The following is a 24,204-nucleotide window of genomic DNA, read 5'->3' on the forward strand; positions in this document are numbered from 1 at the left end:
ACACGGCAAAATCAACACATCACACACAAACCGATTTGACTCCCGAGCATTCCCAGGTCAGACGGAAAATCTTGCAAAATCCCTCGAGATCAAAAGTGACTTCAGAGTAAACAATCATAGCGGACGAAGAGGATGCAGTGGCGATAGTTTGTAGTTTGTTTTTAACCGAAAAAAAAACGTTATCAAAAGAAAAGGTGATGGTCAAAGAAGTGGAGACAACGCGAGCATGGACGGCTGTTTTGATTTTGTTTCCCGGTGCTTCCTTTGCGCCTCGTCACCTCGCTTTCTGATTGGCTACACGCCACAGTCCACAGGCTGCATGCTCGTTTGTCCCCAGGGGGGCACCACACACGAGGAGAAATCGGGCCAAAAACATCCAACATGTTGGATATCCCCGATGTGAGATCGGAGCGATCCCGACATCCTTCTGAGCAGACGAGAGCAGTCTTAACACACCACACACGGCAGGAATATCTGATCAGATTATTTTACGATAATCGGAGCATACTTTAGATTGTCGGAAGGGGTAAATCGGGGCTAAAATCGGCCTAATTATCCTGCCGTGTGAACCAGGCTTTAGCAGGGCTGAGCCTGGTTAGTACCTGGATGGGAGACCTGAGAAAACTAGGTTGCTGCTGGAAGAGGTGTTAGTAAGTCCAGCAGGTGGCACTCACCCTGTGGTCTGTGTGGGTCCTAACGCCCCAGTATTGTTACGGGGACACTATACTGTCAAAGAGCACCGTCCTTCGGATGAGACGTTAAACCGAGGTCCTGACTCTCTGTGATCATTAAAAATTCTAGGATTTCCTTCGAAAAAGAGTAGGGGTGTAACCTCGGCATCCTGGCCAAATTTGCCCATTGGCCTCTGTCCATCATGGCCTCCTAATCATCCCGATATACTGATTGGCTTCATCACTGTCTCCTCTCCACCAGTAAGTTGGTGTGTGGTGGGCGTTCTGGCGCAATATGGCTGCCGTCGCATCATTCAGGTGGATGCTGCACACTGGTGGTGGTTGAGGAGATTCCCCCTTCCATGTGAAGCGCTTAGGTACCTAGAAAAGCGCTATATGTAATTAATTATTATTATGATTTCTATTACACGAGAGAATATATTAAAACTTCATGCTGATTTGTACTCGGCTTTCGCCAAGATAAGCACCAACTAAGACGTAGCTTTACAGTAACCTATGCTTCTCCATCCATTTACGCTTCTTTCCATCTGGTGACGTGAATCTCCTTCTGTCTGGTGTTAATAGCTGCAGTGTATTTGAGCGTCACTACACACAACGGCTGCAACCACAGTGTGGTCCCCCCATAACAACCCTCTGGATTGAGCGGAGTAGGGAACATCTCTAGGGTCTTCAAGTAGGCACCTTCCATCCTCAGTGTTTCGTCGACTAGCCCACGACACCTCAAGAGGGCTCGACAGTGACTCTGGCGTCCCAGAGTCACCCCCCTCCGTCCCCCACATTATAATTATTATTATTAAAACCTTTTTCATTTATGGAGTCAGATGAAATAACGAGTTAATACATATGAGAAAATGTATTTAATTCAATCAAATCACTTTGCCACGCGGAAAGACAGTAACGCGCAGAGACCTTCACCTGCTGATCGGATGCCTCTTTTGGGCCTATTGAGCCGGGCTCACAACCCCAAATTGTGACAGAGAGACATGCATAGTTTTGACGCAGACTTAATCTTGTTTTTGGTTATTTCCTGACTTAATTGACGACAGAACTATGGCTTGGCATGCTCATAGTTTATTTTGCCTTTTTGCGTAAATTCAGTGAAATTCAGCGCATGGCATTTACGCGTGATATTGAAGAGTGCGCACCGGCCCGCTCAGTATAACCGCTGACAATACAGGAAAGTGTGTTTTTTTGTGGTCTTAAAGAGATGGTTCCTCGTTAAAATAAAAGCTATTATTTTCATGAATAATAGAGAGAGAAACAGTTGAAGCGGCTTGAATGAAGTTTGGATATGCTTCATAGAGAGCTATATTGCTCTGTCATTATGTCTTGATCTGAACGTGACGTGCATCTTTCTCGTGGCAGGATTTGAAACGCCCCGCACATGCATTCAAAGCAAAGTGATATAGCGTAATTGGGACAGTCAACTCTTTATAAAATGCAGTTATCACTTTTCCGTAATCACCGGGACCCTCCCTCAGCCCGGGGCCGGTACTTTCATGGCATACGTCACAGTCACGTGGCGTCCGCGCTGTCTCAAGTCGGACAAAATTTCTAACCGCCATTATAGTAACATTTTATAAGCGGACTTATACCTTCTTTGCAGTCATGTGATTCTAATGACGCATGAAATTTAGATGGAGGGCAGAGAGTGAAAATCAGAATGAGATCATGGAGGAATGTCCATACTGTGCTGGTTTAGAAAGGTAGCCTATAAACAGAAAATCAAAACATTTTTTGGACGTGATCCTTATATTATGAAGAGGAGCGATTTTTCTACTTAGAGCCGGATTATCCATAAGGGCAAATGGGCCAGTCACAACCACTAGGGGGGCACCACATGACACAAGATTTAAAAATATTTTTCGTAAATTGTTATATTATTGAATTGAAATTCTTGAAAGACCATACATAACTCGTTTATGTACACTAATTAACAATAATAATAATAAATTATAAATAAATAAAGATTACATGACCACTATCACTCCCCCCTCCCCAATCTGTCAGAGTTCACAACAAGTACGCGCAAATGTGTCATTTTTTTAACGGCTACAGAAAATGAATCTAAATCCAAAATGGACAGACGTCAATTGAGTGGTTTTGCAAAAAGAAAGTTAAAGAAAGACAAGGACGCTAGATGTTTAGCTACAATTCAAAATGGTCCAGGGATCGAAAGTTTTTTTGTGAGAACATCGATCACTAGTTTTTTTTGTAAGAACATCACGGGAATTGACCCTTTGCTAAGCCACGCCCGAAAACCGCCACTGGCCAATCGTGTCTTAGCAACCGTAACTAGGCGCGGGAGGTCTGGCAAGCTTTCTAGTGAGGGAAACATGCCGAAGCGTCGTGCGTATGGATTGCGCAAATCTGATAACCGGTATCCTAAACGTTTGTACGGAGGGAGTGGAATTTTTTTCCTTCCCGAAAATCTAAAAGCCAAGGGGAGAAATGATGGGCGTGGATCAAGCAGTGTGTGAGACCCCATTCACATCTAAATGTCGACAGGAATAACAAAACACCTATTGCTTGGAAGTTGGAAATAATGACGGTTCTTTGTTCATATATATTTTAACGTAAAATAAGACGATTCAAGACAAAATGGAGGCTCACGGACATACGGACATTTTCTGTCAGTATAAGTAAAGTATATTTAAGTGTAATTTTAAGTATATTTCAACACGCTTCTTTCTTTCTTTTTCTTTCTTTCTTTCCTTCTGTCTTTTCTTTCTTATTTGTGTCACATTGATAACATTGTGTTCAAACAATGTTATATGTGGAATAATGTTTGTACATTAGGAGGACAGATTTTAGAAACCAATATATAAACAATTTAATATCCACATCTACTTTGGTGTCAAAAAGTCTAAGATTGCATTGAAAATCTGGGATTTAAAATCTAATTCAGACTTAGAAATAAACAGAAAGCTTTCGGATTTAAGATTTAAAGATTACTATCCTCATAAACGTAACCACAATACAATGACCTATTAGGGTCTTAAAAATAGCATTTTGTCTGGTGGTCTTTTGGACCCCACTCAACGTTTATAAGCCTACTCACTTTTTCCATTCTAGGGGTCCTGACAAATAGTTTGTACCCACCCACACAGTTTTTTTTGTCTGATGTGTGTAAACGTCACATCCAAAAGTTATTTATCTGTTTCACCACAGTCTTGGCAAAAATGCATACATTTTAAATTGTGCATAAACAAAATATTGGATTTCCATTGGATTTTGCTGCCTAGGCGTGACGTGTCACACTTTCTTCTGCTGACTGGTATTTCTCACTGGTTTTGTGGCTTTTGATCACAAATGTTAAAATGCAGAACAGGAAATGGGTGAGAACTGAAACTTGTGACATTTCAAGAAGTGTCAGCTCATTTGTAATTTACAGTTGAACCCATGTAGCCTTAGCCTATGCAAATCATCCAATAGTTTTTCCACCTTACACTCTTAAATGTTACCATTGTCCCAAATTACAAAATTGAACATATTGGCTAATTACTTTTTTTTTCCCCCACAGAGGACTGTAGTGTCTTTAACTGACAAAGTTTAAAGAAAATGTATAGCCACTAGGCTAACTAGCTATTGTTGCTAGAAATGTAAACCTCTTCATCAGACTGCTGACACTTGGCAGTATAGAGGATACATATTTGCAATATTCATTTGTTTTGTGTTTACAGACAATTTTTCAATAGTTAGATCAACCTGTGTATTGTGATAGCCAGCATATTCTGTCTGCTGGTAACCTGGCTACAAGATGGTCACAACAGCTGCAGTTTCATGTTCAGATCCTTTTGCAATAGCTGAATCATAGAAAGGCACTTACAGAACAGATGTGTTTTGTGAGGAGATTGATGCCAGCGATTATTGAACTCTTGGCAGGTAGACTGAGGTGGCAGCAGTTCCCAGGAGACTGTGGCCACCATCTGGACTGGAAAGAGACGCAAACAATACCCCCTTCACAGAGTCCCTGTGCGCTGCTGTGCTGGTCTTGCATTAAGATGTAGAAGTTAAGTGGAACTGAAAAATGATAATGTGGCAAACGTTCCAATTAGGCTTTCTCAGGCTATTGAAAATAATGTTGAGTACTGTCCTCCACCAAAATGACATCTAGTCATTACATTCTCTTTTTTTCTCAAAATCAAAAACATCTTAACAGCCCCCAAACCTTTAAACTGTAATGTAAATTGTATCATTGTTTAATGTTTAAATATCTGTGAAAATAATGTAAGGAATCCATGGCTCAAATGCCATGATCAACAAACAATACAGTTACCAAATTATCTGCATAGAACAAATAGAAACAAAGATGATAAAATGGCTAGTTCACCCAGTTAGATTAACCCTTTCCTGCATGAGTTACCGGTCAGGATTTTTTTCTATGGGGTTTTATTGCTCTCAGGGCATGAAAAACTAGATTAGAAATGTTTTTTTTTTTGTACACATTTTTCAATTTTCATATGTCCACTTGAGTGGAGAGCATGCATTTATGGTTTAAACTGAAGAGATACTGTATTAAACATAATAAAGTATAGTAACACAGAAATATTGTGTTTATATAACAAACCAATCAATAAAATCTAGTGAAAAATATATATGCGAAATATTGCAAAGGCAATTGAATATCAGAACATAAGGACGTGATTCCATCAGAAATCTCTACAGCCTGTCAAGGTACAACTGTGGAAACCCAACTCAGATGCTCCCTCCAGTGTACCAGACTATGTCAATTTACCCTTATTAGCTGATAATTCTGATTATGTTCAAGATGGACACATTTCTACCATAGATCTCCTGAGAAAACCTAGCAATCAGGTGTTTTCAGTTTCATTTCAAGTAACATGCATTACGTAATCAGATTTTTGATGTTACGAGTAATGCTTTAAAAGTAATGTGCATTAGGTAATCAGATTACTTTTTTGATGTAATGAGTAAAGTAATGCATTACAACTCACATACATTATGTAATCACAACAAAAATGTTACTGCAGATTAAGTATTTTCAGAAAAAACAGTAATAGCATGAATTGTAGCTGAAATGATGCATGAGGTCCACTATAGTGGACAGATGATTAATCAGAATTTTCTCCCAATCTAAAATCAATACTTGGAAAATTTAACTGTGATATGACTCATTAGATATTGCTTGATACATTTTTTTTTTAACGGCAATAAGGATAGAAGGAAAGGGTGGATATTCCGGAGCAACTTGGCATTTCAGGCTGGCCATTGGCCATCTTGGTTTGGAGGGGAAAAAAATTGACACACAACAGCTTGCCACTTGGTGGCAATGAATAGGATGATGCACCAGGGTCCGATGTAGAGGTTGATGTGCAACTATGCCATCAAAACTCATGCAAATGCAAGAAAAAAGCTTTTTTAATAGCTGTCCACTGTAGTGACCTCTATGCATGAAAGGGTTAATTTAAAATAAGATTAGTAGCCCTGATAGGCAATACTGGTGCATGAGTAAAATGAATATCATATTTACAAAATATCTGATGTCTTTATTCACAAGGGCAGAAAGTCAGACAACAGAAAAATTCATGATTGCTTTTTTTCATATACACTTTAGTTAATACACTTGTGCTTAATACTCAGTGAAATTAAATTACAATAATATCAGTGGGAACCTCAATATTTACACAGACCTTTCAAGTAAAATATAATAACAGCACTAATACATGTTATCAAAGAGGCAACTTTTTTGAAATTCTCAGATGCGAGTTAACATGAAAATATTCACAGCTGAAAGAATATGATTAAACATAACCAAAAGATCTGAAATGTCAGGATGTTAAAAATCTATTTTCTTTTTAAAAAAAATCATTATATGATTGTATTTTGAATTAACAGATTTGTGAATTAGTAATTCAAGTATTTATTGTGAAGTCTCTGTCAAAACAGCTGCTTTTGCCACGTCAACTTGTGCTTTAACCAATGGCGTTTTGGGAGGTTGGTCTTCCTTTTTTTCTGTACAATGACCTGGCAGATGGGGGTGATATGAGTGTTTGTGAAACCTGTTTGGAATTTTTGCAAATCTATTTCCTAGTAGCACTGAAATTACACCCTTTACCAAGATAAATTAATAAATCAATAATTGATTTAGAGAAACAAAAGGGGGAAAAAAATAAATTCCACAAATACCTTTTAAGTCACAAACCAATTCAAACAAAAGCTCACTTTATGATTCACACAGAGTGTGATATATATGTTGACTTATTCCATCAGATTAGGCAAAGTGAACAAACGCTTTAGTGGTTTGCATTATCACCATATAATCATAGCTGTAAGTATGAAACTATTTTCGCAATATTGGAATCAAAATATATTATACAAGGGATGCAGTTATTAACATAATTCATCATTCTTACACTTTAAATGTCTTTAAAAAGTCATCAAGCCCAAAGTTTGTGAGATAAAAAGTTTAAAGACATACTAAAAATACCTTAAACCCACACAAGTCCACCGCAAATCTGCAGAAGCCTTGGTTTGTATAAAAATCAATGTGCAACAAATTCTTCATCATAGAGATCCTGTATCAAACACATATAAAAGCAATGCAAAGTCTATGTACAATTAGAGTCCGCCACAATTTGGCATCTCACAAACGTGCAACACGTGCAGATAGATCAGATGTCATACTGAAGTCCGCGGTTTTCTGATGACTAACTGAACAGGACCCTCAGAGACCGTTTTAATGATGTTCCAGGCATCATAGTGCATAAGGCCTTGCAAAGACGTTCCGTTGATGGCTAAAAGTTCATCTCCGACATCAATGACCCGGGACTGCTCAGCAACTCCTCCTGTGTGGTGAAAGAGAACACACAATCTGAACTTTCCACTTTTCATGTATTGTGCCCGTTGATAGGCTAAGCTTTCTCTTGATGCACCGACTACACCTTCTGTCTCCCCCTGGTGGACATCTTTAAATGTTTGAGTAGAGCACTCACCACAAAAAATGCGTTTTATGTAGAGAGGTCGACCTCCATGGGCAGATGCTTTGCCTCCATCTAGACTGAACCCTAGACCAGCTGTGGTCTTCTGTAACTCCACACTCAAAGCCCCGTCTGGCCCCACTTCCACACCTGCAACACACCAAGCAGCCAATTAGGAACAGAAAAGGTTTTTTATCTGGAGATTGTTGAATTATAAAATTCACAAAACCACAGCCAACAAGTTAATGACTGACAACAACTTTGCCATGAGAGTGATAATTACTCCAGCCACTCACTTGTTTTATGTTCCCTGATGCTGACTCTATGGCCAGGAGAAGGGCAGACGACAGTCTGAAGAGGAAGTTCTTGTCTAGTTGATGTTGGCTCAGTGTTCTTGTCTTTCTGGATGATCACTAATGCTTGTCTCAGCAGTCTGGTCTGATGAAGGCAGGACAGCGCCTCTCCGTGTGTGATCCCACACAAGCTGGTCCCGTTTATTGATAAAACTCTATCTCCTCTGTGAATGGTACCTTCCACTACTGCCACCCCTCGAGTGAACACCCGATGGACCTGTGAGAAAAGAAAATATATATTTTAGTCTAACTTAGTTTTGACGGTGAATTAGTTTAATAATCTTAGTTGATTCTATACAATACTACTTGTTCATTTAAATACCATAAGGCGGTGACAATGTGTAATTAAAAATGCTACTGAATTTTCCATTTATTTATAATTTTTTAAACAAATAAAAGGTTTTGCTTACAGTAATAGATTTCTGCTCGAGATCTACTCCTCCAGCAATGCTGAAACCCAGTCCAGATCCCTGCTCTTTGGTTAAGATCACAAAGTAAATGTCATCTTTAACCTAAATGAAAAGATTAATGAAAGACTGGTTAACCTTTTTGAAATTAAAATAAATATATGAATATATTTCATATATATGTTCCCAATAAAAATAATGTTTTAAAATACACTGACAAAAAAAAGTAAAATAAGAGAAAAAAGTGACAGTTAAGAAACTATTTTAACAGAGCTTTATAAAAAGTACAGGCCAAAACAAAAGCATTTCTGTAATTGCTTGAGTTACACCTGAAGGCAAAATCTTCCTCATCCCTTAAAAAAAAAAAAATACTTCAGAATGCTAGATGGTCTTAATGCTTAAAATATTTTCTTTTTAAACTGAAACGAAGCCTGAAGACCTGATAAATTTACCTCTGAAAGACCTTTTGTTTCCTGTATGAGACTGGTCACATTCACTTTGGTTGTGAGGGAACATAGAAGATCTTGCACTTTATTTTGGTCCAAAGGAGAAGATTCAAGGTCTTTCAAACTGTCACAGGAGACAAACCGATATCAGCTGTAAATGTTTGTCCTAGCCAGGAATGTGTCTAAACGTTATCAACTAATGGTTGTTAAAAATATAAATTGTGTTTTTTATGAGGAAGATTCATGCAGAAATCAATGACAGTGTCATACAACACAACACTGAAATAATTAATATGATATGTGCTGAAATACATAACCACGACACTAAAAATATAAAAACAAAATAAGAAAAATAAATACAAAACTAGACAACATCTATTTGTTTGATGAGGACACGTAAACCATTGTAATCCATCTACTATCAACTTTACACATTCTTTTCATTGCACATTATAACCAGGTTTTTACTCACCTTATAGACCAACATGATAACCCTGTCACCTGGCCTTCATGTTGCTCTCCATTACTGGTTGAACCAAGAGCCCCAGTGTCAACACTGCTCACCCTGGTCATCATAGTGCACTGTAGGCTGTGTGGTGCTGTGTCTATGGATCTGCAAGGGTGGATTTCCAGCTCCGTCTTAAAGATCACATTTCCAGGGTCGCTGGTAAAATCCTCAGAACACAACTTGTCCAGTTCAGGCATGCTCAGTGCCCTTATCTCTCTCAATTTGGAGCGTGACAGGCCTCCATGGGCACGGGCATTGCGGGAGCGCAGTACTGGTGGCATGTTTACAGTGGCCTGGTTCTGAGAGGACGTATTTCTTACTTTCTCTTTCATAACAGCTTCTGTGGTTTGGTTCAAAGGAGTTGATTCAGAGTTGGTGGAACTAGAAGACAAATTCTTTGAATATGGTAGAGATGGAGTTGAGCTCAAACTGTCTACACATGAGCTGAAACTCCTCCTCAAAGAACGACTGTCACTGGATTGACCGCTAACAGATCCAGCATACCCAGAAAACCTCCTGTTTAGAGGTGACTTGGAATTAATAGCATAAAACGGAATGTCTATACACCTTACGACTGATCGATCAAAGCTGGCCAGATTCTCAAAGGACTGGATTCTTTGACGAACTGAGAATTGGTTTGGGTCAAGAGATCCACTGGTGTCTGTAGAGCAGCTTCTGCGTTCTAGTCCCCTTAGGTACAGTTTCGATTTGTTTGACTTGAGACTAGAAGCAGCATCTTTATTATTTGAGTTCCTAAAGAGACTTTCTTCCTGGCCATTGCAATGCATTTTCTCAGCAGTTTCATTTGCCTTATTAGCACCACTATGCTGTGGACAACTAAATGATGTATTGGTTGATTCTAATGGGATTGTGTGACTTCCAAGAGAGGGTTCAGATGCCTCCCAGTCGACTTGATTAACCGGTACTGAGGCCAAGCTTAAATGACTTGCATTCACAACTTCCTTGCGCATGAGCACAGGTGTAGACGATGAAGAGGATGAAAGTCGTACCTCAATGAAAGTTCTTTGAGTGCTGACAACAGTGACCTCCGATTTCGAGACTTGCTCCTTTAGATCCAAGACTTGTTCCTTCTTGGAAGGCTTGAGTTCTTCTTTGGTTGTGTTGATGGGATTTGCCTTCAAGATACTGGACATAGTTGGCTGACTTTTGTCAGTTTTACAAGAAACAACCCTGATCTTATCAAAAGGTCTGGTTAATTTAGGGCTACCAGTTGGTGTGGTTCTTTTGGAATGGAGTTTAGGAGACTGACTTGGGGAGCTGAGAGCTTTTTTCTGTACTGGACTTTCGGCCCTGGGCGATCTAGTGACAGCCTGTTCTTGGTCTTTGGATTTACTTTTAATACTTAGACCCTTGAGTTTAGAAGAGGTGTTTGACTTTTTATCATCAACTTTGAGTCTACGTCTCAGCAGGGGCGAGACAGGAGTGTCATCAGGGGTTTTTGTCCCTAAAGATCTGACACAACACATGGTGGATTTACTCTGGTTCTGGGAGAGGGATAATTTTAAGTCAAGTATGGGATGAACTGTCTCTCTCTCCTTGTCTTTTGGAGCAAGCGTAGAGGAGACATGCTCACTAGTTTCGCCACTGGTATAATTTGATGTCTTGGGCTCTGACACAGTCGACCTCAGTGGCACTTGCCAAGTGTTAAGTTTCTCAGAGAATTGGAATGCATCTGAGAGCAACTTTGCAGTCCTCTCTTGACTTCTCGGGGTGACTTGGCAGTTGCGTTGAGTAACAGGGGAACAAGTGACACCTGTTGGTGTCTGGCAGATTTGAACAGGCTTTAAAATGGTTTCACATTTTTCATCAGTGTTGCAGTTTGATAGTATTCTCTGAGATGCACACATTGCCTCCGGTTGTGTGGGAGCGTGTCCACTATCCCCATTTAAAAGAATATCATCTAAAAGTTGAGGGCAAAGCGTGTCAGGTAACTTAAAGAGTGAATGATTGTTCTCTTGTGAATCCTTGTCTTGCGCTGAGGGTGATGGAAAATTGTGGCGATCCATACTAGCAAATGTCTTGTCAACAGTCTGGCTACTGTCAATGCTATTTCTTTCTTGCAGAGTACTGCCCTCCGATTGGCTGAATGCGGGCTGACTGACAGTGCTGATACAGAGCTCAACCTCCTCTTCATCCGAGTCAGTGTCCTGAGGACCCTCACAGTGACCTTGAGACATCTCTATTTTGACAGCACTGTCTGCAGAGTCACTCTCAGAGTCACTATCCTCCTCCAGACTGTACATACTTGGTTTCTCTCCATGGTCTTTCTCTAGAGGGACAACATCCTCTCCCAGATTACTAAAGTTTCTTGAGTAACTATTTAAAAATGTCTTTCCTACAGGAAAATGGCAAGCGTTATTCCCCACATCTAATGCAGTGAAATCCAGAAGGTTTGGTTGTGATGGCGCTGCAGTCTCTCTGTCATCTACTTTACTGCACTCTTCTGTTGCAATTGTGTCTGTATAACCCAATACATTTTGGTCTTTTTCTTGGCTTTCTGATGAGTTCAGTTCAGCTATTACATCATCAATATTAGTGACAGGCATGCTGTTGTTGTGGATTGTTAATGCCTGTTTTGCATTTGTTTCTGATGATGGCCTTTCTTGAGCCACAACTGAAGTTTTGTCCATATGATTCCTTTCCTCTGGAGAAGGTCTAGGTGCCTCCAATTTTGATGAGCCCTCGCCACCAGAGGACATAATCAAGCTAGAAAGTCGATCTACAGCTGCAAATGTGGTCAAAAATACAACATGGTTAGGACATTAAATTTATATATATATATTCAATTACTACAAATGTAGAGGTCAGTTAATCAACACTGGTCATCACATATGACAATTCCAACTTCAAATCAATTCAGCACATTTAAAAACCCTTGGCAGAACAGTAAAAGAGAATCACTGGATATGACACTACATCAAGATAAGTCCTACCATATAAGTGCACCACTGAGGTCTGAAAGACAAGCTACAAATTGCCTGTTTTATAAATCAACATTCCATTGGAAAATATTCATACTAACCCTTTTTCAGTCTCCTTAAAACATGTGTACATAATTACATTAAAAGAAACCCACAGCGATACCCTTGCAATTCATTCCATAGTCTGATATTTCACAGATTCAAAACTTGTTCTGATTCTGTTGTTCATTAGAGCTGTTCAAAACCAGCAAACCAGAACCAAACCCCATGGAAAACTTTGGTCGACTATGAAACAATTTCTCTGAGAAAAAAGTTGAGTCTCACTCTAAACATACCCAGGGATTGATCGGATACAAAGACAATCTGCAGAGAATTTTTTAAATTGTTTCCAATGATGTAACACTGGCATCCTGGAGGCATATTTCCTAAGACTTTATTCAGTTTTACCTGAAGCAAGTCACCTCTGAATATTCCATTCACAATTTCCTGAGATATTTCATGCATTCAAAGGGTATTTCACTGGACATAACTGAAAAACATAGACCTTATAGTGCACTCAACATGTGCATGTTATTCTAAATATTACACACACAACTGATAAATGCTCATGCTTACATAAATGTATATGAGCATATGCTGTATATGATGAACATGATCAATCATATACATGAGATGACGGCAGGTTAAGACAGACAATGACAGACGCATGACATTAATACACTATATTTCACTTGTTCCTTGAGGCTATTGCTCTGCATGATGAGATTCAAAAGTAGTAAGAGTAGGAAATGTTTTGACCAAAATAAAATTTTAATATGTCAGTCAGAGCAATAACACCAAATCTAGATACTAATTCACTAACAGCCTCTAGGAAGCATTAGCGCTGTTACTCTACACATCTACAGTGGCTACGGTAGTAAAGTAATCAATAGTCACCATTGACAAATAGCCAGCAGCCTGCAGTTCCCTTTGAGCTGGAGAAGGGTACTGCCAGAAAGGGGAGGCCTGTAGCACTCCTATCTCTTTAAAGCAGCATGGGAAAAGACAGACTGATCTCTTTATTGCACTGGCAAATCTACCTGTCCTAATGGTCTTTTGTGAAGGATACACGAGACCTTTTTATCCTGATAAATTGAGATATATTGTTTAGGAATCAACTTTGATTCTGCTATAGCACTATAGTCTGCAGCAAGGGAGGAGGGGATACGGACAATATTTTAACAAGCCATCTAGAGCATTAAGACACTATATATAACACAGAACTGACTACTAGTCTTGATGATAACAAATGCATATATTGATTGGTAGATTGGCAAAATATACTCGTACAGATCCAATTTACATAACCAATGTAGTCTACAGAAGATGTTTGATCAGATTAGGGAAAATAGCTTTTGAGTATTTAAAATAAATGTTTTAAGGAGCTGTTTATTAAAAAATGAAATGCCTCGTGCTGATTCAAACTCCTTATGACTTTCTTTTATCTTTCTTTTAATTTTTGAAGACTAATTTATATACAATTACAAAGAACAGTCAACAAGGATGCAAAATCACCATCAAAGCAGTCCATACAACATGTGCACTATTATAAGTTATTTGTGAGAGTAATCATATTGGACCAGTTTTATGGTGCTGTTGTGGTTAATTTGTGTTCTTTTTAAGATTTAAACATTCAGTCGCCACTCATTGTAACTGCATGGATTTCTCCTTGTTTGTTCCACTAAAAAAATAAAATCATGTGGGGTTGGGACAACATAAGGGCGAGTGAATGATGAGAGTTTTCATTTGGGGGTAAACTATCCATTTGAAGGGATCACCCTTCTTTTGAAACATTTAAATGAGCAGACATACTTTGGAAAAAAATCACCAAAGCTATAATCGACTTATAATCAGTTAACTTCAAGAAGCAAAAGATACGCAGGCAACTCACCTGAGACCGGCTTCTTAATCTCTAAGTTCAATGTGATTGGCAGGTTGTGCATGAGGTCACAGATCTCCTGATAGGTGGATGTACACACAGAGGTGTCACCAATTGTTACAATCTCATCACCAACGCTCATCTTCCCTGAGGCTTCCTGAAGGAATAGATATGAAAGAAATGGGTGAAATACATTCATCAGATTTAAGCTTCAAGCACAGATTCAAGCACAAACAGCTGTGTGCATTTGCCTGCCTGGCACCAAGTATCATGTTAACAGTAGGTATGGGAATTGTAAAGCATTTAATGGTTATATTGAATAATAAACTAATAAAAACAAATGAATGCTATTTACTTTCCAAAATGATGTGATCATTTCAATGGTAAAATGGCATTTTATTTTAAAAAGTGTCTTTCTTGGATGCAGTATCTGTTGAATGTTAAAAAGCATCACAATCAATCAAAACATCACAATTTCCAACCTACCCTTTCCGCAACACCTCCTGGTCTCAGCCCTGTGATCAGCACCTTGAGTGGAGCTGACTTAATCTCCAGATCCAGACCAAAAGACTCGGTCTCACCACGCTGGAGCACTATTGTCTCAATGGTGCAGACGCCTGCTAGCTCGCTAGATTCAACCTTCTTGCAGTGCAGCATCCTGCAGGGCGGCCGTGTGCTATTCTGTGTAGCAGTGTTTGGGATTAAAGGTGGTTCTTCACCCTTGACCTTTTGTGGAGGGCTGGGGCACTCAATGCTCATCATACTCTTGACACGAGTCACGGCTTTGTGCTCCAGCTTGGGTGAGCGTTTAACCTCCAGTCCTTCTCGATGGGGCTCTTTCTTGATGCCCAGGTTTGTTCCTCCGGGTGCCTCCATACAGAGAATGGGCATGAAAGGAGATTCGGCACCAGGAGCGCCGCGAGGGCCGCTAGGTCCTTCCTCAGATTCAAGCGAGCTGCCGTAGATCGGAGTGGCTGGCTCGCTGCCGATCTGTCTGTGGCTCTCGCTGCTATCCTGACTTTCATCGTCGACTTCAAGAGATGATGTGGCTATAGCAATACCAGAGTCGTCCTCCTGGTGGTGATGGTGGCCGCCCTCTGAGACCCCATGGAGACGGCGACGTAAGGGGCCACTGTCTTCTTCAAGACCGTTGTCGTCGTCACTGGGCTCATCCTCATAGCAGATGACCCGGCGCTGACGGAGAAGTGGGCTACGTACAGAACTCGGGCTGCTTCCCACGCTGGCCTGTTGGGCCGTGTCTATGGTGCGACCAGCCCTGACAGAAGCTTTACAACATTCTGGGGTAGTGGGACTACTATCTGAACCTCTAGTGGAACCATCCCGAAAGACTGTTATGATAAGAGGACAGAAAAACACACTGTTTTAGTGACAAACTGTGACTGATTTTTTTATTCAGAATGACACTTTAGATTCAGTGGCGTTACCATGCGACTGAGGTGCTGCTGATTCCTCCATGGATGTAATACAGCTCCTGCTACAGTGCAGCATGTCGTCATCACTGGATCCCATCGCCATGGTCTCAGAGAGGGAAGATTGGCTGGGTACATCGTGAACTGAGAAATACTGAGAGAGCTCTGCCTCTGAACTCAATGAGCCTTGCTGTCAGGGTCAGATGAAGTCATAAAATCAAATCTTTCTTAAGATCAACAACATTTAGAAGTGTGCAATCAATGGCCTCAAAAAAGTATTCAGACGCTTAAATCAAACTTAAAAATGTCTGAATGCCACCCACTGCATTAAATATAAAATTATTTTCTCAGAAGTAACTTCTGAGCCATTTTTAATTATCAACACAAGGTGATTTTTAGGTGAATGTAAAAATTCAGTGGTCTTAATTTTGAACACATCTTGCTTTGTCATTTGAAATCTAGCAAGAAATGTTTTTTATGGAATGTTTTACTTGAAAAGTGTTTTTGCCATATTTCTTTAAAATAAATGCAATGTGGTGGTTTGGTATTTTGTTATATAACTCAAATGTCAAGTAAATAAAAAAAGTTTCATGAATTTGGATAAACTCCAAGTCTATGATCTCTGACAAGTTGAGTAGACTAAAGCTTCTAGTTTACCCTGCTGGCTGGCTCTAGGAATCTCTTCATGGTCCAGCTGAGAGCAGGATTACCTTCACCCTGCTTGACTTTAACTGTGGGAGATGGACTCTTGGACGGCAGACCTGCAAAAGACAGTACAAAGAAAAATATATTGTACTTCTTCAACTTGGAAACTTGCTGTGGTACAAATCACTGTTTTCCAGTTACTAATCAGAAACTAAAACTGAATCAAATTTTAAAACAAATATTTGGAAACTTAATATGAAATACAAAATTTCATAAAATCAAAGCCAAAACTGAGCTTTTCAGAATTTGACTAGTACTAGTAATTTTTTAACTAAAAGTCAAGTCAAGTCACATTAACTTATATAGCATTATTTACAATACAGATTGTTTCAAAGCTGCTTTACAGTTATTGTAGAAAACTAATGCAACAAAGATAGTTTTGGCTGTACAGCAGCTCAAGAAGAAAGTCATTGTTTAGCTAAGAATCATTAGTTATTAACTTAGGGGCCTTTTACACGACACCGTTTTCAAACTGAAAACAAAAAATTTAATGCGTTCTGGACGTTTATTTACACGACAGTGGAGTTTTGGTGGCCTAAGAACGCAAACTTTGAAGTAGGTTTCAAAGTGCAAGTTTAAGCTATAAACGAAAGCATGTGGCTTTTAAAGCCCTGAGAAGCATAATCAGTGGCTGCAGTCAGACCAGGGCAAAGGCACTTTACCAAGTGTGTGGGAAGAATGACTATCTCTGTGCGTGGAGCGAGTGATCACTTCATCCATCTCCTGTTCAGACACCTGAGGGTGAGAGATGAGAGCCATTGAATCTCATGGACCATGCAAAAACATTGCTATAATGTCTTGATCTGATATTTACCTTAAAATGAGGCAAATGACAAACTAACATTTCTGACCACCAGGCGGCACTGTGATTTAAGCAATATAAACTGCCTAAATCTGCTTCATAATTCTGCTTTATTAAACTAAATGCACTAATTGTAACCACACTTTGTAATGTAATGTTGGCATGGACATGACTATCAATGTAGACTCTTAAAAAATAATAGAAAAACAAATTATTATAAATTCAGACATTAAAAAAACATTAAATGTATGATACTGTTTCTGGCATTTCACATTAAAGAATATGGATTACAGTTAAATAATGTAAACCATTTAGCCTAGATGTTTTGATACTACACTTTTAAGCACTCTGCTTAAAGAAGATCCCTATTTGCCTTTATACAACTCTGCTAGAAAAGGCCTAACAGACTTGAGATGAGATCAGGTTTTGCCAGATCTATTTCAGTTGACTTTTATTGCTGACTTCAATACAAGTCTTTCTCAATTCAACAAAACCGATTAAATGTAACATAATAAAAGAAACGCAAATAAACAAAAAAAAGAATCTTGAGAGCAAAAAACAGACACATCACGCCACTGTATTGCAAAAACAGGCTTAAAAACCTGGTTGTCTTCAACAACAAATCCACCCAAGAAGCACTTTTACAGCTCATCTGGATCAGTCATGAGCCTCTACTACAGTCTACAGGAAGATATATATATATGTATCAACTGCAATCATAAAAACCCATCTGCACATACAGGCTACATGCAGACAGATGCTTAAAACATGTATAAAACATGTCAGAGTTAAGTAATTAATGACCTTTGTGAGAAAGGCTTCTGACCTCGTGTCACGCACAATATGTCTTAAGCTAGTCCTAACACTGCTCCGCTCACGCTGGCTCTCATTTATCAGGTCGAGTGAACAGTCAGCATATTCTAACCACCAAAATCTCCCACTGTACCCCACCCCAGCGCACTTTTCTCAACATCTTGATTCATTAGGTGGATGAAAACCAAGTCCCACTAGCAGAAGGGGGAGAGGAATGTTGTTTACTTTTTGTCGGGCTTCAATGATTCATACTAGGAGCATATTACAGCTTAACAGGTGTATGGTGCTTTTGATTTCCACTTGCAGCAGTCTGGCAGAGGAAGAGGCCCTTGTGACTGAAGGAGTGTGACCACATCACCAAACTGATGTTTGAGGTGTATTTATTCATAAATTAAGCCAGGATCTGAATTCCTAGGTTATTTTTCTTTATTAATATTTCTATGGACATAAGATTATTATTTCAATTTTGTTTTTCATTGAGCATTGATCCTAATGAATTTGCACCCTCTGAACTAAACTATTAACTACAGTGGTTTTGCAATCTCAGTTAATGAGATGATGGTTTATAAATACAGCAATTTCTATATTAATGCTTAATAAGATACCATGGTGGGGCTCCACATATGCGTCTGTGTTTGACTCTTACTTTGGGGTTTGGATGTCGGCTGATGATGAGGCTGACCGGGCCGGGTCCACATTCACTCAGAATAGCATAGGCTTCACTCAACGCAGCGTGTCTCAGGCTCACAGAATCCACCTCCAGAAGCTGGTCTCCTCGACTGATACACAAATACACACATTAGCCATTATAATCAAGGATTGGATTTAAAAAAATTTTTTTAGGAGAAGTAATATTTCCCCAAAACACTATTTTCCATAGGGAAAAGGATTTCCACAAAAATATTAAGCAGCACAACTGTTTTCAACATTGATAATAATAAGAAATGTTTCTTAAGCTCCAAATCATCAAATTAAAATGATATTCTGAAAGATCATGTGACACTGAAGACTAGGATAACTGCTTAAAACTCAGGAATACATTATATTTTAAAATATATTAAAAATAGAAAACAGTTATTTTAAATTGTAATAATATTTCACAATATGACTGTTTTTATTATATTTTTGATCAAATAAATGCAGCCTTGGTGAGCATAAAATACTTCTTTTAAAAACATTAATGAAATCTTACCAACCAATGTACCGTAGGGGAACATCCGATATTTTCTGAAAGCTGGTTCCAGTTGTGGGTGGCATTATAACTTAACGGTGTCTCACCATGTTTGGAGTGAACCCTAGGTATTTTTAGCTGACTAAATCCATATGATTTGAGAAATTTATTAGGTTTATATTCAATAATCACATCCAAAATATATTTAGTTCCTTGACCATTGAGCGAGAGAGCAAATATACACCATATGATAACGGAGATTACTGTTGAAGTATGCAGTCCAAAGGTATTTTAAGTGTCAACCCAACTGCATTTGTTGTAAAAATAAACATGTCTGAAAGTGTATTACAGCCCTATCTTTCCCTTCAGACAGCTGCAACCACTTTCACAACTAGATCCAACATTCAAGACCACAATCTCTTGCTATAAAGACCCCCATGGGTTTCTGGCTCTTATTGCACATTCTTTTTCAGTCTGTGAGGTGTTTCATCTAAACAGGAGTGAGCGCGCACACACACACACACACACACACACACACACACACACACACACACACACACACACGCGCGCGCGCAAACTCTAGCAAATCACAAACACACATGCAGACAACAAAAGCCCAAATGAGGATTATTGGATGTTTTACACATTAGAAAAAATAATCTGCTGCAAACACGTGAATAGACACATCGTGGGCTCTGTAGGGAAAATGAAGATCTATGCGATTGTTTTCCCTAGTGGGGTCTCATTCCTGCCGCTCCCTTCCTTAATTAACTGTAAGTTAAGAATTTAAGATGATTCCTCAAAGGGGTCCAGTGTCTGCGAACTCGGACAAAACAGCACAATTCACTCTTAACTACATGGAAAGTTTAGGACATTTCACTGCATTAGCCATGGAGTCTTTTAATTCTTTTTTTCTTAGAAATGCATCATTTTTTTCTTAGAAAAGTAGCTGAACTAAAAAAGCACATTTTCTTTCCGAGGCAATTTTTCCACTGATTAACCACTGTTAAACATTGACAAACGGAGACTTGAATAAGAAATAATGTATTTTAATTTAACCATTGAGCACATGTACATGAGACTTGGGTGGGAACTGAATGATATATAAGCAAAAGACTACCTGACTTTGCCATCCATTTTGGCAACAGAACCTGGTGCCAAGCTGTGGATGTAGATCCCAGGAGCACTGTTTTCCAGTGTTAGACAGCAGGCACCGATACCCAACCCCACACCAGGCTCTAAAACACACAAAACAACATGGCTAAACTCTTTAGTTCACATTTCTGAGTCTTATTTCTATCGTTTAACCTGGTTAAAAAGTATTATAAATATTTTGACATAACAGGTGGGAAAGTGTTAATGGTTTCTCAGATAGATCCAAAAACTGCTGAGGTAAAAGTCCCCACTGAACCTAAAGGAAATTCAAGCCCTGTGTCTTTCATTTAAAAGACTTATATTTGCCTAGAAACGACAATAATATAATTCATGTCAGAGGAATGTGTGGCGTCCCTCAAGAACTCAAATAATGAGAAAGACACTTGGAGGGTCTATTTATTAGCATGACGATCCAAGAATAAGAGTTTTTTTTGGCAGGATGGTTTATTTGGACACATTATGAGCCCTTGACTTATACACACATTCATACTGATCCACAGGTGCATGTCTATTTGAATAAAAATAATGTTAAAATAATTAAATTTTCTTGGAATAAAAAATATTGTGTGCCAATTTCAAATGGCAAGGACTGTTGCAATAACTTTTTCCTAACAGGTTCAATGTTTTCTTCTCAAGATAAAATGTAAAAATAAAAAATTTAAAAAAATGTTATATACAGGTCTAGAGTCTGGGGTCAGTAAGATTTTTTTACATTTTTGAAAAGGAGGCTGCATTTAAGAAAATGTCTGAGAAAATTTTAAACATTTCGAAATATTATTGCAATAACGGTTTTCTATTTTTATATATTTTAAAATGAATATCACTCACGACATGCTATCCGGCAACAAAGGATTACTTCATTATGCTAAGCTAAGCTAGCGTTGGTGCTGCCAGACTAAGAAAATGCATACACTGAGACAAAAATGCATTTGCCTACCTATCTAAATGTAGGGGAGACAGTGAATAACCCCTATTTCAAAAAACGGTGGGGTGTTCCTTTAATGTTGTAATGGGAAATCTGAATTTTCAGCATCATTACTTCAGTCTTCAGTGTCACATGATCCTTCAGAAATCATTCTAATATGATAATTTGGTGCTCAGGAAACATTTATTATTATCATCAGTGTTGAAATCAGTTGTGCTGCTTAATATTTCTGTGGAAACGGTGATACATTTTTTTTTCAGGATTCATTGATGAAAAACAGTTAAAAATTTATTTGAAATTAATTTTGTAACAGTATAAATATCTTTACGGTCACGTTTGATCAATTTAATGCATCTTTGTTTAAAAACAATTTTTATATTCTTTCCAGAAAAAAATCTTACTGACCCCAAACTTTTGAAACTGCAACACACTGCATTTGTTTTTATCAAAAAGACATGATTGTACCTTTGTTTAATGTAACCTCCATGATAATGCGATCCTTGGGACCAGGACCCCTACGAGAGTCCCCCTCTTCAAAGCTAGTTGGGACTGGAGTTCCACCACTGGCATTTGAGTTTGGAGAGCTGGATCTACTGAGCAGGGTTGGCGTTGGACATGGTGTAAGACTGGGACTTCTCAGACGGGTCCTCACTGTTAGGGTAATTACCCCCTTCTTCAGTTGCTGAAAAGGAGGAAAAAGCCATCCATTAATGCACGATGGGATTAACACCTTAGAATTCCTAGGAATTTCCTTTGTCCAATGACGGTAAAAATGATTCAAAGAAATGGGCCTGAGATTAACAGTCTGGAGCTAATTCTTCTCTGAGGATTCATCTACTGCTACAGGTGTTTCTGAGGATGACTGAGCAGTTTACCTTGAAGGTCTGAATGGCCTGCTGGTGCGTGAGGCCTTGGAGAGACTCTCCATTGACCTCCAATATCTCATCACCTGAAAAGTGGAGAAAGAAATGTCATCAGCAAAAAAAAACGAAAATCCTCATGCAATGTGGTTGAGTTTCACCTGCTTTGATGACAATTGTTCAACGTGCATTAGAGCTACATGATCATGAGTGTCCGTCTACCTTCTTTCAGCCTCCCGTCTGCTGCAGCTGCTCCATTGGGGAAAATGGTCTTGACGAATATACCCATCCTCCCCCGGGCTGAATCCTGCCCACCGACAATACTGAAGCCAAGACCCTAGACACATTCAAAGACACATCTCGATGAGCCTGGATTTACAATAGTACAGGTGGTGACGTATCTGGTAAATGTAATGGGCCTTGCACAGAGGTTTCATTGTCCACCTCTATATCCCGTTCATTTCAATTCAAATCACAGAGTGAATCACCCCTAAATAAATAAAGACCAACAGGATCAAAGCAGTTTATATGTAAAATGCTACATATGTGAATCCACATGGTGACTGCATGTGTTGTCCCGGGTGCAGGGCCTCCCTCACCTTGCCCTGTCCTTTCATCAGGACAATGTTGGAGATTATGGATGGCTGTGCCAGTCGCCATGGAGATTCCACTTGAACAGTGCTCAGGGAACGGGCTGATTTCTTCACGATTTGATATTCCTGAAGAGGATGATAAAAGAGGTTATGAATAAACAATGAGATGATAAAATAAGCTTTATTTTTATTATGTTTAACTGTGAGAAAATAAGCAGCTACCGCCAGTAATCCGTACCTATGAAATGCTTTGTTAAGGTTTCCAAAGGTTTTTGTTAAGTCACTTTGGATAAAAGCAACAGCTAAGAGAATGTAAATGTAAATGCTTTTGTGCTAATGTTATTGTAAAGAAAAACAAACAAACTGAGACTAATATATTAGATAAACTATACTATTTTTAGGTTTATTACAGGGCTCTCTGGAATACTTTATTCTGATTGGTCAAGAGACGCATTCTGTGAATTATAAATATATATACACTTTTCAATAATAACGCTAAATTGTATATTTGACTGTTGTCCCTTGGTTCCCACCTCCCCACCCACCTCATTTATGATATATATGTTATTATATTTTACACAATCATCCTATGATCATCCTAATAGGGATTATTTTGCAAAAATTTAATGAAAAATGAAAATGTACATTGTCCCTTTACTTGTGTTTACCTAATATATATAAAAAAAATGAAGCTCTGATGTAAGGTTTAAACTATTCACACATCTTTCAATTTCCACCCACATGTAAAGACCGGATGAGCTGTATTTGAAGTGGCCATGCAACATAATTTTAGTTTTGTGGCATCACAGAACATGGAACTGGAACCATGTACTGTAGACTGTGAGGTATTCCAAGATTCCAAGAATAACGGTTTGAATAAGGTAATAAATCAAAACGAATGAGCTGAATGCTTCAGCTACCTGTCGGATTCCAACTGTATCCAGCTGCTGTGGGAGGGAATGTTTGCGTCCTCCTCGCGCTGGCTTTTCTTCACTTCCTGTATCACCATTTTCCACGATAAGCTCATCATCTTCGCCAACAGACTCCAGGCGGCTCCCTCCACCTAAACATAATGACATCAAGACATTAACTTGAAATGTAAACACACTTAATTCAGTCATTTATATTCACAGCGGGAGAAACTGATCTCTATGTCTGAATGTCTCTGCTGATTAACGAGCATAATTAAAAAAAATCTATGTGAACAATTTCAGTACACCCTGATCTAGAACCAGAATCTATCTATCATAGTGGTGGGCGATTTGACGATTTTATATCGTGATCGATTTTGAAGATGTCCACGAACTACTTTTCAAGTGAATCATAGAGATTGTAAAATTCATGTCCTCGTAATAATGTTAAACTGCAACTATGATCTGCGTACTAGATGTCTGTGCTGACTAGCCAAATTATATATCATGTGTCTTTCAACAATTCAACAGCAGTAGGGCTGTGGCATGAATTTCAGCTTCCAACGATTATTAAATCATGATAATTAAGATAAAATGATCATTGTGCTGCATGCTTTTCCTTTTCTTTAAAA

At 38.8% G+C, this 24,204-nt stretch overlaps 1 protein-coding gene across 3 annotated transcripts in view; it reads right to left on the bottom strand.

The window, feature by feature from the left end:
- Positions 1–6,181: 6,181 nt before the first annotated feature.
- The window catches only part of pdzd2 (PDZ domain containing 2), a 112,585-nt gene continuing 94,562 nt past the window's right edge, over positions 6,182–24,204 (bottom strand). For all 3 annotated transcript variants that reach the window (XM_077231332.1, XM_077231333.1, XM_077231334.1), the window contains 18 exons: positions 23,582–23,724; positions 22,668–22,787; positions 22,291–22,405; positions 22,084–22,157; positions 21,674–21,890; positions 20,249–20,366; positions 18,604–18,736; positions 17,005–17,077; positions 16,295–16,398; positions 15,653–15,827; positions 14,694–15,556; positions 14,220–14,364; positions 9,312–12,093; positions 8,846–8,963; positions 8,397–8,498; positions 7,930–8,203; positions 7,649–7,783; positions 6,182–7,501 (listed from right to left, as the gene is read on the bottom strand). In XM_077231332.1, coding sequence (XP_077087447.1) covers positions 7,335–7,501; positions 7,649–7,783; positions 7,930–8,203; positions 8,397–8,498; positions 8,846–8,963; positions 9,312–12,093; positions 14,220–14,364; positions 14,694–15,556; positions 15,653–15,827; positions 16,295–16,398; positions 17,005–17,077; positions 18,604–18,736; positions 20,249–20,366; positions 21,674–21,890; positions 22,084–22,157; positions 22,291–22,405; positions 22,668–22,787; positions 23,582–23,724 — 5,858 coding nt within the window. In that variant the 3' untranslated portion in view covers positions 6,182–7,334. The remainder of the gene's footprint in view (positions 7,502–7,648; positions 7,784–7,929; positions 8,204–8,396; positions 8,499–8,845; positions 8,964–9,311; positions 12,094–14,219; positions 14,365–14,693; positions 15,557–15,652; positions 15,828–16,294; positions 16,399–17,004; positions 17,078–18,603; positions 18,737–20,248; positions 20,367–21,673; positions 21,891–22,083; positions 22,158–22,290; positions 22,406–22,667; positions 22,788–23,581; positions 23,725–24,204) is intronic.

This window comes from Siphateles boraxobius, unplaced genomic scaffold, assembly GCF_051911475.1.
Source record: "Siphateles boraxobius isolate OS27281-9 unplaced genomic scaffold, OSU_SipBor_1 16, whole genome shotgun sequence".
NCBI classification, from domain to species: Eukaryota; Metazoa; Chordata; class Actinopteri; order Cypriniformes; family Leuciscidae; genus Siphateles; species Siphateles boraxobius.